The sequence below is a fragment of the Gymnogyps californianus genome, chromosome 2 (genome assembly GCF_018139145.2).
Source record: "Gymnogyps californianus isolate 813 chromosome 2, ASM1813914v2, whole genome shotgun sequence".
Classification (NCBI taxonomy): Eukaryota; Metazoa; Chordata; class Aves; order Accipitriformes; family Cathartidae; genus Gymnogyps; species Gymnogyps californianus.
In genome coordinates, this window is record NC_059472.1 from 77109530 (window position 1) to 77130021 (window position 20492).

Consider the following 20492-nt stretch of genomic DNA (forward strand, 5'->3'; position numbering starts at 1 on the left):
AATAATTCCAAAGAAACCACCTCGCGTATCAATACAGATGACTAAACACATCAATAACCTGGTGCACACAACATAATGTGATAACAAATATGGCTGGTCTGAACAATATAAATTGATACAAAATACTGTTTTACTCAAAGGCACAAATCTGAAATGAAACAGTAATTAACTTAATGAAAGTTTTGATTGAGTTGTTTACAAACAAAGAGCCCTTCTGTCATTGTCAGCACACTGTCAAAATGAGGACATTGAAAACGCTCACCTCATTTCTGCCATTATATCCTTATGCAAATCCTTTAGTAAAGTTATGTTGTTTCTGTCATGTTCTGTGGTAGACTGAAATATCACTTGCAAGATCTCTTGCATGATCTCCAGAGTTCTGTTTTGGGGCTGAGTAGAAACTTCTCTATATTGTGCGTTATCAAAAAAAAAAGAATCAATGAAGTCAACTATCTGAAGCTCAATACTGTTTGTATGCAGAGCTTCTTCCATAACAGCAAGATCAGCAATTATATGAAGGAGACTGTTTAGCAAAACTGAATTAGCAGTATGAGTATTATTCAATTTTTCTCTGTTAAGACGACCATCAGCAAACAACATACCAGTGTAATCTTCCTTAGACTTATTTTGGAATAGTTCCAGAAAGTCAATAATGTCTTTGACAACCAGCAGTAGGTCATTCGATGAATGTTCATTAGCCATAAGAAGAATTAGAGCATGCATTATTTTAGAATAATTATTATTGTTACACTCACATAGAAAGGTGTTCACAATCTCTTGTATGTCTTCCAAATTTCTTAACATAGCATCTACAGATGACGTATTAAACTGCTGTATTAAAACATCAGGAGCCATTGAGGAGGACTGTCCAGTGGCTAACCTTAGTAATTGAAACTCTTGGTCTATCACCGCAAGTAAGTGTCTAACATTAAAATTCACCAATAAATCTTCTATGGTTGTAGCTATAGGAAACCAGAAGTTCTCAAAGTTATCAGATATATTACTGTTGCCATTTAAAGCTGATAATATCATAAGCATTGAGTATGTCTGGTTTCCAACAGAAGACAGCGTCATTAAAGGCTGAATTACAGAAAGAAAAGAAAGGACAGCTTCTGTATCCAGGAGTCCAGAAACTTCACTGGTCATATTCTTAACATTAGTAAGAACAGTCTTTATAAGTGATGCTCTTGAATGTCTGTCCCAACTTAGACCACCATAAAGACCATCCAGCTGTTCAAGAACACCTTTGGCCATCTCCATTTCTGCCACTGGCATACTGCCTAGTGTTTCTACGATTTGTAAAGCCACTTGTCTCTTTGGTGTGGAGGAACAATTGATTGAGTATGTATTATTCACCTGCAGTGGCACAGCATAGAGGGATAGCTCATTCCAAAAATCTAGCAGTTCTTTGAGAACTGAGCCATTTACATGATGGAGCTCAGAAAACTTCAAAAGAATAGAGTTCCATTCTTTGATCTGATGAAAAAAGCAAGTCAGATTGCGAGTGATATCCATCTGAAGGTCTTCCATAGTGCATGAGGAACTGTCCTCCAGAGTGATGAGTTTCAGCTCTTTAATGACTTCAATGACTGCATTGTAACTAAGAGTAGAATTGCTATGCACAGAGTCACAAGGTTTAAAAGTGGGATCACTCTGAGGTATTGCTGTTGTGAGAGTCCAGCAGAATGCTGCAGAAAAACAAATTGAGGCCTCTGCATGTTCATCAGACATATCTGTCAGTGTCTCCAGTAACATTAGAAGACTTCCTACTTGATTAGAGATCTCCTCTCCAGTAAACATTGGCATTTTTTCTTCCTGAGTCAGTATGAAAGCGTATGCTTCAGTTAGTGCTTCTGTAATGTTTCCATGAGCTAATCTTTCTGTAAGGCTGATGACATCGAGGAGGAGATGGAACATCTCTTCTACATCGTAGAGCTCATCTTGTTCAAAGAGTCGTGTTATTTGCCATAAGCCAGTCACGTTCCAATTACACGAATTGTTCTCAAATGCATCCCACCAGTCTGTTAACATTCCTAACTCAGAGTTCTCAATATACAAAGGTTTGATATTTTTAAAGAAATTATCTAGGCTCCTCTGGACTTGTTTGAATTGACTTATCAAGAACTCAACATCCATGTTCCTCATATTTTGCACCAAGGCTACTACATGCTTTAAAAACTCTTTATCATCTCTTAATGGAAAGCCAGTAAAACTAGAAGACTTGAAAGTTTTAAGTGCTTTCCTTACCAGTTCAATATTCAGAGCTGCTGTTTCTATCATTTTCTGGAGAAATGTTTTGTGTTCACCCTGCAACTTTGAGTCAAGTTTACTAATTGCATATTGAAAGAACTCCATCAACAAACTGGTATTTTTCTCATGTAAGAAAGGTTCAATCTCAATATCCAAATGAGAGGAGCTGTTTTCTTGGATTTCAAAAGTTTTATTTTTCAGAAGAGTTTGAATTTCTGCCAAAAGTTCTACTGATGAAAGCTGAACATGGCGAAAATGATTAAGGAACACACTCGAAGTCCTGTTAAATCCATGGATTGACTGACTAAAATGGGTCTTATTTGATGTATATCGTGAGTGTCCCACTAAATCACTGACAATCATTTGTATTTGCCCTCCAGAGTTATTTAAAAGTGTAAAAATAAATTCAAGCACATTAATGTCATCTTTTACATGAAATTCAGGGAGAATAAATTTTAAAGTTTTTGCTATAATATTGAAATAAACATTTACACAAATCACATCAGAACCAGTTAGGGAACATTCAGGGAGTATCAAATTAAAAATCAAATTAACGAAGTCCATCACATTCATTAGCTTAGCATCTGTCTCAATGTTTCCCAGAGATTTCAGTAGAAATAAAATATGTTTTGCACTTTCAAGGTGGGAAGGTGACTTGTATTTTTCACTGAGATTACTTAATCCACGTATCCATCTGATACAATCCTCTGCTTCATCCACTGTACTATAGAAGTTTAGAAAGGAATTGAGATGAGATGAAATATTTGTTTGCGAATGGCTTATGTCTTTCAGAGTATTGTCCAAAATTAGTTTGGTAACATTCTGGAAAATGCTGATACAAACCATATATTTGCCTTGAGGTACACTTTTAAAGAAAGCAGTTGTGTCTTTTATCTCAGTGAGAATAATTCCAAGTTCCTTTTGGGAGAGCTTGAGAATAGTAGAAAGGGAATTTCCAATGGAAAATACACCAGCACCCCTATCTTCTCCCTCGGATCCTCCTGAGATGAAAGTGTCAAGCCAAGAATTCAAAAACTCTCCATTAACAACCTTCAGTATAGATTTCTGCAATTCAGTCATCATGACTCCCATCATTTCGAAAACACTTTCTAAACTGTTACCTTTAAGTGAGCTTGTGACATCGACTGCATTGTTAAATACACTTTGAAGATTAGCAAGAAAAGCTTCAAAATCTTTCCAGTCATTTAAATCACCACCTCCTTCAAATATGATTTTTAATAGATTCATTGCTGCTGTTGTAGCTTCAACAATAACCATAGCTGTATTATTGCACAGTTCATCATGAGTTGCATTTAAAAGACTTTCAGAGAGATTTGCCAAATCATTTCTTAGACAGACAAAAAAGGTTGAATTCAAATTTAAGATTTTGGATGCTTCTTCAAAAATCTCTGTCCAGGTTTGAAGCCACGTAAAAGTGCAGTGCAAAGCAGAAGGCACACTTACCTTATCTCCCAAGTTTGTTATATTAGACAGAACACTGTCCAATGGAAGCAGAAGTAAGTTGTAAACCTCTGCTGAATGATCTACAGAAGTAATGTTTGATAGATAAAAATCAATGCACCTATTATTTAACAGGCATTCTGCAGAGATATCAAGAAACTGTTCCAAATAACAAAAGGCAGCTGTTTGGAGCCTTTCATCTATAAACAAAGTTTTAAGGCTGCTCAGAGTGCTATAGACAACTTGCATCTCTTTTTTTCCTTTCTGTGCAAAAAACTGGGCCTGAAACTCTGTGTAGTTGTAAATGATTAGTAACTTTTCACAGAGAGACTTACTGGTGAAGTTCCAGAGAAGATCAAAAGTTTCAGACACAAAATCAAAAACTCGATCCCTATCTTGGAAATCATGCCATACTTGAAAAGATGAAATACCTTTTGAAGTCTCATAAAGAAATGTTAACAGAGTGCTATTGCTCTCAATTTTTAAGACCAGATCATCATTCTGATACAGAGAGAGAAGTATTGGAATAAGTGAGGCCACACTAGTACTGTTTAATTTTTGGATGTTTTCAAAGAAATCGTGCACAATTTCTTCTAATTCTTTTACTTTATATATAAAAGTTGCATTTGAGAGTAAGAAAGAGGAGGCATTACTCATTCCATGAATTGTGCTTAAAGACACATTGACTTGATCATCAGTCAATGATCCAACCTCATAGAGATTCCTTAGGAAGTTTTCACTTAAGCGTTCTAGATGGTACAAAGCAGCAATATTTAACTCCGGCCAATCAGTCATGATATTTTTGAGCAATAGCATACTTCTATTACGGATTTTATTTTCTGTAGTGGAAAACATAATTCTAGATAAGGTCTCAAATACTTCCTCCTCTTCCGCTTGACTCAAATGAGAGAGCCTAGAATCAAGTTCATAGAATACCATTTTCACTATATGCCAGAAAACTTCTGTCTTCTCTTTCGTCCAGAATCTCTGAAGAGGCTGGAAATTTTTTCGTAGCTCATTATGGAGTTCAGAAACTGCAAGTGAGAAATTGGTGGCAGATTCCTTCCCCTCAGCAAAATTTTTCATCCATATAATTGTATTATTCAAGACATTTTCAATTAGAGACTGGTTTGAAGAAATTGAGAAATCAAGCATTATAATTTCTTCTATGACTTCTACAAGATGAAAAAGATGACCCATTTCCTTTTCACCAGAAATCCTGAAGTTTTCTTCTCTCTTCAAAAACTCTTTGAAAGATGTCAAAATCCTGAAAAATTAAGCACAAGTTTTTTCTTGTTAGTTACCTAGCAGGAAGACAAGAATTGGTTAAATGTATCTTTTATAATTTTAGAATATATTTTTATTTACTTAACTCAAAGAAAGTTCAAATGTCATTTAAATAGCAGTCATAAATTAATCACCACAAAACCTGAAATAGCACAAATGACAATCACTTTGTTTTTCAAAAATGTGACAAAACTCACTGAAAAGTCACAGCCACATTCAAATCAAAACCTGAATGTAGGCAGCTAGGTTAAAGAAGTGTGCATTTATCAGTAATTATAATCAAGCTTGTAAGCCACAAAGACTCAGACACCTTTAATTTAAGTACGTCACATTTTCAGCTGCTGAAAAGAGCAAAGCTTTTATGCTCCACAGATTAATTATTTTATAGAAAGGAACTTATCAATAAAATTGATCAAAACCTCTAATTTTCCATGAATTCTGAAGAATTTTTTTGTTTTATCATGATTATTGAAAGTCAAAACATTCCAGCTGACTGACAGCTGAATGCTGCTATTTTAATATCTAGAAAAAAAAACAAAACATGAAATCACAGTGAAAATTGGAATGCTCCAACAGATGTTTCCATTGTGTAAATACTATTTATCAAAAGAAAAAATGTTTACTAGCTCTGTAAGACTGGTCAAGATTGAGGTGCATTGAAAAAGGAACATTCCAATGCAAAGGTCTCAAGTTGAAAATACCTTCTCCTTAAATATGTTTTCTTTTAATAGTTAAAATGCAGAAGACCACACACTATTAAAAAGCTTTGTGAGGGAATTTCTGTGTCAATTACTGGAATGGCTTCTACAGGAGAGAAACCAAGATGTCAAACATTTAAAAAAAAAAAAAAAAAAAAAAAAGGCATTCCCCATGTAGAATCTCTTTCCTAGACCTATTCAAGTCAAAGAAATACCTCTGCATGTATAGCAAAGAAAACCCAAACAAGTCAGGTGATTTTGTTAGTACTACTGTGAAGAGAAAATAGTGCATAAGCTAGAAACAGTATTTAAGACCAAATCCAAATCCTTGCCCTAGCAAAAGTGTCTGCATTGATCTTTATAACAAAGTTGGGAAAAAGCACAAAAGAAAGTGATTGAATGTTCAAGATATCAGTTTGCATTCTACTCCTTAACTTCCATTTTGTTTTTACTGTAGATATCAAGAATATCTAAGATTTTGAAAACCCAAACCAGGAGTTCTTTGCTTCTAAAGCCCATTTTAATCAAGCTGCTAAAGGCCCTGGCAAGTTCTGCCTGAATGAAAAAGCACAACATGACCTGTCTAAGAGTAGAAGAAATATTCAAATTGTGGCATTTATAGACTTTTAACTCTTCGTCTTTCACTGCATTGATAGTGATTATTTCCATTTGATAGGTTAAACAAGGGATTGATTTAGCAAAGAGCTAAATAGCAGCATAATGAAAAATAAAGTTCAAAGTCCAGAAACGTAATTTAGAAAGTATTCTTATCTATTAACAGCTGTGATCACCAGCATAGCATGGTAAATACTTAATAGCACTTAATAGCAGAGGCAACACTCAACAATTAGTCCGAAGTTGTTCCATGAGGGATACTTTTTTCTTTTTTTAAACAGAGTGATGATTAAATGGCTTCTGTTTCACCGTTCATCTAGACATTAGCAGGGCTATAATGCAAGTAACTTAGTGACAAGAAGCCCTTGTAACAATACATTGGAACAATCAGGAGTCCACCATTTTGGTTACTACTGATAACACACCAGAGATGGAGATGGGGTTTTTTAATGCTTTTGAATGACAGCCACAAAGACGTAACTTTCTTTGCAGGATTCCATTTCTTTCCAGTAATACTGAAAAACACCAGTCATTTGGTGAAAAGAGGTGGTGTAATTATGTTCAAGACTTACAAAAGTCCAAAGTGGAGGTGGGATAAAGGATTTCTGGAAAACGGTTAAACAAAGAAATTACATTGACTAGTTCAACCTTACCGTGCCCAGGAAATAAATGAGGAATAATCTGGTAAGTCTTGCAGAAATGCTAAATAATGACCTAGGATGGTCTCCAAACTGAGCTTTTGTCTAGAACATAGAGATGTTCCTAGTCCATCTGCAAAGAAAATAAAGATTTCAACATCAAGGAACAGATCAAAAAAAGTTTTTATGAACACATCTATGAACAACTTGATTGACTCCCACTGAAACAACCTGAATAAGTCCTACCAAATTTAGGAGGACTTGAATGTGTGCACAAAGAGAAATACATTGCATACATTTTAAAAGAAGTAAATATGCAATTTTTATTAAAGTGTTTGATGTTAGTTCTACTGAATGATTTAAAGAAATGAAATGCAGAATCAATAAATACCAGCTCTACATAAGGCACACCTGTATTTTCCTTACAGAACTCCTCACAGAAAAATTCAAATACAATTCCTTACAGAAGAAAAAGGAAAAATAGAAGATATCTTTTGAATTATACATGAACTGCAGAACTAGTTCAAATAAGATTAGTTTTATTATACTGGAGTGCACTTAGTGCTGTACTCAGCACTGACATGAACTTTAATATTTCTTTTTCCTTGGAATTTCAGTAAAGAGAAAGCAGTTCTGTGAAATTCACTATTACTGCCCAGATAACTGAAATATATGGAACTGTAATAGATTACAAAACCTGTACAATCAATTCACATTTGAACAGTTCAATTCACTAACACAGTTGTTTGATTTAAAAAGCACTGCCTATTTTTGCATAGATTCCATAGCTGCCCACTTACTAATGAGGTATTAAGCACATTTCTGATTAGCTCTACAGAGAAAAAGAGCAGAGGGGAAAAAAAAAAAAAAGTGTGGTCAGAAAAACAGATCTTTAGCAAGAAGATGATCTTTCACAAATCCCAAGAACTAGCTTAAAAAAATTCCATGAGTAACCTAAATCCTTCAGAAGCTGGAAATGTAAGTGGTCAAATGGAAGAATTGGGAGCATGGTGAGAATACTTAAAGGAAACAAATAGGTGATATTGGGCGATTTTTTAGAGCTGTTTGGATCAGCCACATTGTGCCCTGCTTCACAGCTCCACTAAAACGTTGAGAAGAGTAACACAAATATTTAATGGGAAAGAATTCTGAAATGGAAGATCTCCCACCCCTCAGCATAAATCTCAGATATTTCAAAGTTTTCCCCAAATAATGAAAAAATTGTGTATTCCAAGAAAGTTAACAGCAGATGGGTCAGGACATCTGGAATGTCACAGGACGACTGGGATGAAGGAAATCAAGCATGAAGTCCTTGCCTAATATGAAACAAGCCTACAAACACCTCTACTGGGTGACCACCTAGTCTGGTCTCCCATTTATATCCTGGACTTAAGAAGCCTTCCTGACAGAATACTGTTGCAAAAGTAAAGACTCCAACCAGGTTCAACCACTTGGAATTTTCCCAATACAAATGGATGATCCAAAAATTTTCCAGCTGGCACCAAAATCACAGCTATTTACCAGAGTCAGGCTTGGTATATTATAAGTTTTCCTTGCTAATGATTCAGTCAGCTGGTGAATCCTAAGGTTGATGGAAACACAAACAGAAACAGGCTCACAAATGTAAAAATCATCACCTTTTCCCTTTCTGAGGAATATCGTACTCTAAAACAGACAGGGAACCATCAGAATAAAGCCTGTGATGTGCAGTAGCTCTTTCCTCACCTGACTGACCTCCCATGAAGCCTGCTTCCTCATTCAGATATTGAGCTACCTCGCATGTCCAACTGACAAAAGTTGTTAAATCCTTCCAGTATGGGTTTCCCTCAAAAGCAAACAAGATTTCTTCAAGTGTATTATTAATTCTGAAATGACACAGAAAACAAGGCTACCGTGATTAAACCAGAGATTTCTTTCAAAGTCAAATTACCTTGTGAACATACGCCATTTCTCTGTAAATCTCTAGCTAAATTCTATTGCTACTTTATGCATACAGACAGTTCTATCGATTTAGGGAAGAACTGAGGCAGGCAGGCTAACAGTAGAGTCCTTTGCTAAAGAAATCAGCAGCATAGCTATTACATCACTCTAAGCACAACTAGACTTTACTACACAGGTTTGTGAACAGGAAAAAAAAAAAAATCTAAAAAGCCTTTTAAGAAACCCCCAACAAAATGCTCTGATTCAAAAAGTAGCATCTTGAAATTGAAAACAATTATTGAAAAATGTTTCCTCTTGTCCTGAAATACACCTTTGCATTAAAAAAAAAAAATCATTGCTTTGTCCCTGAAAAAAACCAAACAATCAAACAAAACAACAACAAAACTCCTCATATAAAAATAGCACTGAGCTTTTCTTGTTCTTCAGTGTTACTTAAACACAAGCCTCTATTCCCAGGTGCCTTTTAGCTCTATCAGTGTTTTTGGTGCTCAAAAAAGGAAATGTAAAACTAGCCCTCCTGGTGATTTTGTAGTCATTTAGAAACATGGAGGGAGGGAAGGCAATCAACCATTGACCAACAGCAAAAGCGACAGGAAAAATGACATAAATTTTCTAACGTCTACAATGTTATTAATGTTTGTGGATTTAATCCCTGCTGCCAATGCAGCTTGTGGAATTCCTGACAGACTCTTGAATGCTTACAGCTAATAGTTTTACTGCTTTAATAGCAAACTCTTCTGTCAAGTTTCTCATACACATAAGCAGTGTAGATAGTTGTCTTCTACACATGTTTAAGTTTGTGACCTAGGACATCTATCCAGTATAAATGCAACTTCACATTAAACATATTATGCTCATGCTTTATATTGCCAAGCAAGAATAATAAAATCCTACCTTATTTTAAAGCACTTCATTGATATAGGGATTTGTCTCTAGGGTACTCTGATTTAAACCATTAAAGCTTGAAATTTACTGAGTCATTGCAAATGACAGTCAACTTAACAAAAAAATTAATGGATTTTCTGCCAAAATAGAGGAAGAGTGACCACCTGATGTGTTCAGGAAGCTGCAATACCCCTCCTAGTGCACTTTCTAACTACCTTCTCTTTAATGTTTTCCTGCGTCTCCCAGTAGTCTTTCAGATCCAAGTTACCAAGCGTCCTGAGCAGCACAGTACTAGAGAGGTATATACCAGGAAGTAGGCTGAGAAGTAGCAGAAAATGCTTGGATGTGAGAAGATAAAAAGGGAGAACAGGCTTTTAGAATCATAGATACCTGCCTATCCTCAGCCTATTTCCACCCCTATCCCCCCAAATACTACTATTAATAAAAAAATCATCCTCTACCTTCCTGTTTGTGCTTATAGAAAATTGTTAACACTGGGTGGTAATCAAAAGCAAAAAGCAGGGTTTTAATCTTTTTATCTATTCAGTTACTGGTTAGAATACCTTAGTCCAGGCTGGTACCAGTCAGTATCTTTATGTATTAAAAGGTATACAAGGTACATACAGTGACAAGAGCAGCTGTTTCTGACAAGAGCTGAAATGGTCATCCTCCTCAGATGGTGCCTCTGTGCTCAGCAATTGATTAATTTCACAGTAATAAGCATAATTTTTCGTTAGCCGCTCTTCTATTTCTTGCCATCCCAAATAATCATCCATTATTGAATCTGGCAGGCTCTGTCGTCCCTGAGTTACTTTCTGCAGAAGCAGGACCTTTGACAGTAAAGAAAGCAATATTTGAAACCAGTAGAAGAGAAACTCACCTGAGACTTTGGCCCCGCTTCTTAGATTTGTAATATTGATGATATGGAAACCCAACATAAAATGGATTAAATAAGCAGGCTTTCAAACCTTCTCAATTTTCTCTGGAAGCCACAGCTACTTAGCATGTCTAAAACATCACATCCACTCAAAAGACTCCGCAGGACCTCTTATACCTTGCCCCCAAGCACATTTTAATCAGTTTAAATAATCAGTTACCCATCCACTTATTAATAGCAAACACTAAGTAGTAAGCTACCACCCCTGCTAACTTATTGCATTTTGTAACAGTAGTATAAGTAAGGCACTGCAAGCTTTAAACATGAAAAAAAATTCAGAAATACTTACAGATTCCTTTAGTGACTGGACCTGGTTATTTAGCTTGAAGGTCACCTCTGAACCATTGCCAGGGCACACATATATTGCTAAAATGTCAATGTCATCTGAGCTCTGTGGAATTCTCAGGGTCTTCTCAAACATTGTAAGCACGTCATTGCATATATAGGAAGCATTGCTTATCAACATCTAAAATTTAATGAATATACTGTCACTTCAAAAATGAATTCAGGGTGAAGGAACAGATTTAATTCACACTCCGTATTAATTCTCACAATCAAATGTCAAAACACAAAAAATTACGAAGTAAAGTTGGACCAAAATGCTGCTGAATAAAAAGCAAAATACTCTACTTAGCAAGTACTTTTTATCCACCAAAATAAGCCTCTGCAGCTTTGTGCAAATTAATATACAAACATTAAATAACAACGTACCTGTTTTAGCTCCACAAAGAGCTTTCTGATGTCTAGATGAATGAATCCATCTCTTTGGGCAAAAGGAATCAGTTTTTCCAGGCTACTTAAAGCTTCTGTAAGACATTTCCCACACACACCCCATGAAGAAAATATTTAACCTACAGAGTAATTCAGGGACAGTACAGTAGGAAGCACCCTTCTGGGACAGAAAACTGTGCACGATATGGTTTAAAAATATAGCAGTTAAAGAGGTATAAAGGTTCCACTTTGGTTTAGATGACATCCCTGCCCAAAGCACTCCATTTTGCACAAAAAATGTACACAGTTGCACTCTGCACTTCCGAGGAGCAAAGATGGCTCCCCTCCTGCACCACCACTGAAAAAGGCTCATCAAGACAAGGCAGAAAGAAGATACCAGTCTTCTTACACCAGCAAAAGCATGACCCTATCCCCTTTCACAGTTATATCAGAGTAGCTCCAATGACTTCAGTGAGCTTTCATGATTTTCAGGGAAGGAAAATGAAGTCCTGTGTGGGCTTCTAGCTATGAATGCTGTAAATAAACTTGGACTCTTTCCATATGTTACTGTTGATTTAGCCAGCAAATTCTTCTGAAATATGGAAAGGTGGCCTAATTTCTTAAGCTCTCAAGCAAAACTAATTTCGCCCTTCTCAAATAAAAGACAACCACAGAAACGTTACCAGGTCATGTTAGGGAGTTGTCAAATCCAGTAGCCCTACAGAGGTGAGGCTGCTGTAGCTCCACTCCCTCAGGTCCAACCGGCAGCAAGGCTGGGCAGGTAGGCACACAAGCCAACACATACACAGTAAATGTACGTGGCTGGCCACACAGATCAACACAGACCAACACGTGCAGCACTCGCACACACACAAACAGCACCAACGGCCTCATCCTGTTCACCTCCCTGGTTGGTCAGGATAAAGGTCTGTTAGAGGGAATACACACAGATATATATACACACACACACACAGTGTGGATCCCCCCCAGCAGCTGGGTTCAGACACCCAGTCTGCCCAGCAGCTGCCCCTGGATCCCAGTCTCCCTCCCCAGTTGCTGGCACCTGCGCATACGAGCCCTTGAGCCTGCAGCCCTGCTCCAGCTTCTGGTACAGATGTTCTTGCGCACACGCAGAGTACATCCCTGCAATAACTGCTCTTGGACACTCAGTCCATCTAGCAGCTGGTCCTGGGCCCTCAGCTCTCCCCAGCTGCCTCACACATAGGAGATAAACAAACAGGTCTCTCAGTCAACCCCCAGACCCCATGGTCTCTCTGGTGTCGGCCTGGACCTCCTGGTTCCTCCAATAGCTGACGACTCCTCACTGTCAGAGAAGTGCACATCTCCCCAGGTCCCAGGCCACCTCACCCACCTTTCAGCTATCCCAGCCTGATATTCACTAGCAACCACACACTGATATCCCCACCCTCACTCTCTCTAGTATCTGGCACCACAGACACACAGGTCCCACCCCGTTTGCTGGCACTTGATTTCACTCACTCCAGTCCTTCCAGTTGTTGCTATGGGCCCCTATATGTTCCGTGGTCTGACCTCAGTTGCTGCACACAGACGCCCATACACACACTTGCACACAGAGTAGAGAGTCCTCACCCAGCAAAAGAGTTAGTAATGGAATTTAGAGAGAAGGCAGGACAGCCTGCAATGGTCAAGTGCAGGGCACGGCCAGGCAAGCATATTGACCAAGCAGCCTGTTTATATGTGAGCAGCCCCTTTCATCACCTTATTTCTATCTTCCCATACTTGTTCCTCCCCAAACCACCTAGATCACTTTCTCTCCCTGCCTTTGGTTCCTCTTCCAAATCTCCCATACTAAGTCTTGTGCAATCCCAAAACGCTTTTTCCCTGCTTCCCATAACGAGTCCCGTACCCCTAGGCAGTAATCCCCTGAGTCTGTAAAGTGACCCAGCCTTGGAGGATCCGGGACAAGGTACCGTTTGGGTTCTCCCACTTGCCACTGTTCCTCTATACTCCTTTGTCTGGATGGAGATGAGCATTTTACCACATAAGCTGACAGGGCAGATGCCCAGCTGTAGTAAATTAGTATAACTCCACCGTCATGAGGAAGGTATACTGATATACAGGCAAAATTGTGTAGCATGCTACAAATCAACCCATCCTAAAAAAGGAGACTACAGAAACTATCCTGAAGTTTCAGAGGTGTCTTGCAGGTTTGGGTGCACAAGTAAATCAGGATTTGGTAATACGACTAGCAGTACTGATTCCATGCGGCCATGTACTATAAAACAAAACCCACAAGACAAAAATGACACCTTTTGGTCCAATGACCTTATCGACCCAGAAAATAAACAATCAGCAAACTTAATATTAAATGTCCTAAAAGTGCGCCTTTGGAAAATTATGTTGAAAGAGTACTTGTTTTCTCATGACATCTACTTCCTGCTATCCACTTAGTCCTTGTTCATTTTTAGAGGCTAAAACAGATTTTACAGTTTAGTTCAGTTAGCTGATACAGCTAGAGGGTATGTTGGATTATATCATTTTTTGGTGTATCAACAAGAGAACTGCTCTCTAAATTCCCAGAGTAATCAGCTATAAAGCCATTAAATGCAAGAAGCATACATGTTTCATACAACATAACCCAAGGAAAGTAGGCTTCACTGTTATCACTGATGCTGTAATGTGACCTGCACAACCTTTACTCCTAGTAATGATGCACAGTACTAAAACACACAAAACTTGTGTCAGAGTCTGTGTTAATTTCCAACAGTGATCTTCAAATAAGAGGTTTTTATTTGTAATCTGAAGACATCTGAGCTAGAAATCAAGGACAAAATTGCACAATTTCAGTGGCATCTTGGACAAAATTTGTACTTTTAATATATTGTTTATTCTTTACTGTAAAGTCATATGCAAATATCAAGTAATTTAAGACTATCAATGTCCCCAAAAGGACCAAAGTGTTTTTCGCATACCTAATTACAACTAATACAAGTGTTCTTCCTATATATACCCACATCTCCACTAAAAGGATACACAGAAAGATATCTTGTCCCTTTTCCTTTTTTTTTTTTTCTTTTTAAATCCAGATCTGTGTGGACCTTATAATATGATTACATTGCTGACCAACTCCTGGGTATCATGGTGTTGAGCATCGCACAATCTGAGTCCTAGCACACCGTATAATAATGTATATAATAAATGTATTCCAAATCTGAAAGTCACAACTGCTGAACAGACATATTTACAAGAACTTCAGGGGAGCTAGTTCATCTTACTCAGTCAAACTGCAGAAAACAGATCCAGTTCCCCTACTTCTTGTAAAATATACCTCCACTTGCCCTGAGTTCTTCAATACTGTCCCCTCTCTTCTGGGAATGGCATCTTCCACTTCCTTCACCATTAGCCTAACTTTGTGTCCAAAAGCATAGCCCCCAGAGAAAGAAGCACCCTGCCTCTGTGCTTTACAGCCCTCAATCAAATCCTTACTTAAAGAGATCAGAAAATGAATATGTCCAACTCAGCATTTTGCTTCACTTGCAGTGACCAGCCAGAAAAGTCAACCTGCATCTAAATCTAAAACCAAGACTTCTTGTTCACACATACATGACTGATGGCATCAGAAACTTCTCAGGCATTGATAATTTTAATTTTCTTTAAGCAGGCTCTTTTCTTTGAGTTAGATCTTTTAAAAAACAGCCACAGCAGCATACAACATCATATAAGATGCCTAAGGAAATTGTTTATTCCTGATATGAGAAGTGAAAACAGGTATTATGTTGTGTTCTATCACCACTAAGGGAAACAAAATTTTAGGAATTCAAAAGCTGCTGTAAATATCTAAGTGTGACATGTATTACAGAGCCCAAATGCCTTCCTAGAGGTAGAGTGTTACCCATTTCCCATGTTATTCTGTGGAAGTCATTTGAGTGCTAGTAATGAGTAACCACTATGCAGGTTTACCTTCAGTGAAGTATAAATACTGTGCTATTACGTTCCTTATAGCTCCATCTACCAGAAGCAATCTCTTCATAACAGGCCGCTGAGGTACATCCTGAAGTACAGACTGCATTCTCTCCAGAAGCAGGATTCTGCAATCAAAACAGGTAGAGTACAGAAACATTGTGTACTACAAATGAAAAGGGAAAGTTACTGAAAAATTATGGTTTTTTTTTTGTTGTGCAGTCACTATATCATTTACTTTGTAGTTTCTTACAATAGCAGCAGTATAGCAGTTTCCTTTTATTAAAAAAAAAACCCAAACAACAAATTCCAAAATGTACTACTAAATTATTGAATGATTTGATTGCAGTCTCTCTCTTAACAGTAGGTAACAGATTGTATCTTTCAGATTTATCCTCAGATGTTGATTTGTATAGCATGGATCATATCTCCTCCAATTAAGGACAGTTTTTGATATAAACAAGTAGAGCTATTACAAGCAATGCCAAATTGAGGCCAACATTATAACTCCCAGAAGCGATGCAAGTCATCCAATGTGCAGTTAGAAAGAGAAAAGTATCAGTTCCTGTGCTCTGCCATAGACTTTTCATGAGGCTCTGCCAACTCTGACAAACATTAACTCCCTGTATCTACAACATTTAAGTCCTGTGTAGAACCTTCCAGATCATTTATAACAAGTCCCTTTTTTTTTTTAAATAGATAGGGAAACAGAGCTCTTAAACCACTTTATTTTGCATAAATCACCCAGAACAATTGTCTTGATTTTATTTTAAAACATATGCTGTGAATCAGAATACCTGAAATTAAATCACAGTCAATCTTTACAAGCTTGTAATTGCACTTTTCCTGAAATAGGAATTGAAGACATTTCCAAAGTTGCAACAAAATAGGTGTCTAATAGATTAGTGACCAATTGCTAAAAGAATAACTCTACTGTACAGGAAGATTTGGACTGCTTCAACAAAACAAATCATTCTGAACAAGTACAGAACTTATAGGCATATCTTCATATAAACTGCTTACATTTGCATTAAGTGATAAGCCAAAGGGGGAACTTGAAACTCTAAGAAAAATTCCAAAACATTAAAAGAAATCTTAGCCTCAGAGTACCCTAGATAAGATTGGAAACTACATATATATAAACACATAGAATTACATTGTGATTCTGTTCTCCACAGTAGGCTTCTGTTCCAAGATCTCCTGCACAAACTAACATGAGTATGACTCCTACAACAAAAATCCAAAAGATTTCAGATGCACTGGACTTGCTGTACATGAGTACATTGATCCTACAGCATACATCCATGAGAAGCATTACTGAGTCACAGCAACTATTTGTGGGAACTAGACTTTGTTTGCAGAACAAGATAAAGAAATCAGGTCCTAGTTCAAAATGCTTAATTATACACAGCTGCTGATTCCTATGAGTCCTGATCATGTACTCAGGTCCTCTGCTGAACCTGTAAGTAGCTACACTCAGAATCACAGATTTAATTTCTTTTTCAGAATGTGTATGCATTAGCACAATTATTTGACTGTATATGAGGTTTTGAATTACAGAATAAAAAATAAAAACACAAAACAGACAAAAATCAGAAATCAACTAAATGTAATATGATAATAAATTTTCAAGTTGATCTGAACTTTACAAGACAAGTTGCAGAAAGATAAGTATAACTTACAGATCATGAGATGCAGTATATCCTTCTGAAAAGTTGGCATTTGATTTCTCATTCCATTGCTGGATCAGGGTATTTATCTCTGAAAAAAGTTTCCTGGCTTCCCTGTCATCTAGAAACTGAGACATTAAATCAGCTATGATTCTTTCAAATTCCGAAAGGAGTTTCCGAGAGAGACTGCTGCTGCTGAACCATTGCTCAAATACCTAGCAAATTGAATGCAAAACAGAACGCACCTTGTTAGAGAATCAAAGCTTTCTTATTTAGACAATACACAGAATTTGCATGTCTTTAAAAAAAACCCACAATTAAGAATGACAGTAAAATTTCTCCCTAACAATGTGCCTAGACTCTGAAACGACTGGCCTCACAAAGGTTGATTTTCAATGCAGTTTGGACTGACCTGCAAGTTGGCAATATAACATGCTGCATCATACAGAGAACTAACATCCTATGTTGTGCTGTCCTTGCCCAAAGACCCAGGAATGGTAAAAAGATGGCCTGAGACTGAAACCAACCAAAAGCAGACCTCCACAGTCAATTACTCAGGCTTGCTTTCCCTTCCAGGACTTCTGCCTACACTACCAACACGATGGAAGGCAGCAGCCTCAAAATTTTTGGGGTCCCATTACACAAAAAGATGGAGAAGGAGCCTGCATGCTCCCATTGTGTAGCCTAGAATAAGGCATACCAAGGCCTGGCCAAATCTACTGACTGCTCTCGTTTCCTCCACCATTACATTTTTTTAATGCCAAGTGGTTGTCACAGATTTTTACTATAAGAGATGTTCACCAAGGGAATTCCCAGTGGCCAGCAGCTTACCGTACTTCAAGTTGCCACCATAACGATGTCAGCTCTTGCTAACAGTTTTAAAATCATGGCTGAAATTATTACTGGATTTTCCTACAGCTACAATAGGAATTAGTGCATTAGTTTTAGCAATCACATTAAATTATTACTTCAAGTCATCATACATCAGTGAAACCTTTATCAAGAGAGAAATCAAAGGCTACATTTTTGAGGAAATAGACAGCAAGCTCTACATGCTTTCTTTAGATGATATTGCAAACATCTCCAGAGCAGCTTGATACACAGCTGATTTTTTTTTATGGAAAAAAAAACATATTTCAGTGGAAAAACAAACACCAGCGTTAAGGCAGCTAGGTAAATGTTTTCCTTAGGAAATATCTGAATGGTTTATCCTTTTCTCCATGTAACTACACATATGTCATCATAGAGACTGCATGCCAAGCTGTTCTGCCAGAGCAGAATTTTAAGATGCTATACTGGAGATTTACTCTCATCCCCTTCAACATGCTTCAGCCACTATTGCCAGAGATAGTGGAGGGGAATTAAAAATAAATTAATTATATACTATATCAGTGGAGGCCTGTAGTCTGCTTTCAGTTTTGTCCAAAATTCAGGCTCAAGTGGGACAGTAAATGGGTCTTCCTTCTGTCAGGCCTCTGCAGTGCAGTATATTTCACTATACTGCCTATTATATTTCAAATCTGTATTTGAGTTAATGAGAAAATCTGATTAAGTGGACACATGATGATAGATTATACTTCCACTGTAATGATTCTTTATAAGGATTACTTTGTCTTATTAGCAAGATGAAAAAAGTTCATGACAATAACATTTAATAGATAACTCAGGTCTGTTAACTGAGTTACTGTTGACAGCCTACACGCAAAAATTAGGAATTTAATCTATTAACTTATTAAAGTGTACCTGTGCATAGAGTCTGAGCTTGCTGACAGCATGAACAAGATACAGTTTGGTCTCATGCCATGCAGAAATACAGCCCTCTTCGTTATTCTCTTTGTTTGCTTCATCTTCTGGCACACTGGACAGAGCAGAGCACACAAACTGCTCCAGTGTCTCTCCTGTGGGAATCTGGCAGACACATAAGAAATTCATGAGTATCTCAAGAGAGCTGCTGAGTGTTATCTCTGCCATCAACTTATCTGGTGAAAAAAAGAGTATCACATAGCCTCCTTCAGTGAGAACAAAGCCCATTTAATCCAGCCTCATATTCTGGGGCATGTACTTCAAAGTACTCCACATGCAAAGTGCTGTATAAAATACCAGTGGCCCCATTAGGGTACTCATACAGCAGGCAGAATGATGAGACTTGTATATGCAAGGAATTTTCACCATGTAGCTACACCAGTGTTGCTACTTCTACAGTCATTTGTAGGCTCATGCTGAACTAACTTGACAATGATACACCTACACTAGAATTTTGCACTAGAATAACTATATCGAAGCAAGTTCACAAGTATAAAAATTACTGATGTAAAAAGCATTCAGTACAATGATACATCTCAACCAATGATTACATGCAGCAGACTAGCTTTAAATGGAAGTTGGCAGGTTTCAGCAGTGTGACCAAGAGGCCAGAATTTTTTCCTCATAGCCTGACTTCTAAATTCCATGTTGAAAGATGTATTATTCCCAATCACATAAATATTATTAAAGCATAGAAAAATAATTTAGCACATTTTAATTGTCCCTATTAATGTCTTTCTGAGATACTTTACATCCTAACTCCTTTCAACTGTGACTAGAAAATTTATTAAAAGTTTTGCAGATGTTTTGACACCAAACAAGCTGGGGCATTAGATACAGAATAGAAATGCTCAGAACAGATATTGTCCAGGCTTCCATATTTCCCTTCATACTTTTTGAGGGTCTTCAATGCCCTAATACAAGCACACAATATCAAGATATTAGTTTACATAGCTAGCAAGTGAGTTGCCTGGGATTACACAGCCAACAATAGCTACCAGGCTGCAGTTGAATTCAGTTCAGTTGATCAAACTGGTCATCACTGATATTTCATTGAAAGACCATTCAAAAGTCAAGGTTTTTTATAGTTTATCCCTTTGTGTAAATCAGCTATTTTTATAATGACGTTTTCTGGAGTACAACTCTAGACTGCACCTGGCAAAGAACAAACAGATTTCAGATAAATACCAACGTGTTCTATTAAAAAACTGTGGGCTTCAGTAGAAATTCAAAAGATGTTTCAAGTTTTCTGCAGTTCAAACCAGACCATCACAACAGATCACTTTGGTCTAGAAGATAGGTTAGAAAGCCCTTTCTGAGAAAAGAGATTTTCTTCAAAATTTGACACATCACCAGTATATTTTAATAGCCCCACTGAGACAACTCATCAGTCAAGTATATTCATATCAAGACTGCACAGCTGAGAAGAAAGGACTCTTGATGTGCCTTAATTTACTCACAGAAGTGACAGGCATTCTTCATCCAGCAAACCAGATGAAAAATGCTACCTGCCAAATTAATCCAGGCAGCTTCAAATCTAGGATTTAGTTTAAAAGCTTGGTGGAGCAAACCCCAGAATTCTCTACAGAATTGGATAAACTCAGGACTTTGCCACACTCAGTGGTGACTTCAGAGAAGCAAATTCATTAATGTA

The 20492-nt window shown here is 37.3% G+C and overlaps 1 protein-coding gene across 1 annotated transcript in view; it reads right to left on the reverse strand.

Moving 5' to 3' along the window:
• Positions 1-20492, reverse strand: part of ABCA13 (ATP binding cassette subfamily A member 13) — a 207502-nt gene that overhangs the window by 161283 nt on the left and 25727 nt on the right. The window contains exons 9-11 of the mRNA XM_050892372.1: positions 18779-18943; positions 17048-17250; positions 263-4978 (exon numbers count right to left, since the gene is read on the reverse strand). Coding sequence (XP_050748329.1) covers positions 263-4978; positions 17048-17250; positions 18779-18943 — 5084 coding nt within the window. The remainder of the gene's footprint in view (positions 1-262; positions 4979-17047; positions 17251-18778; positions 18944-20492) is intronic.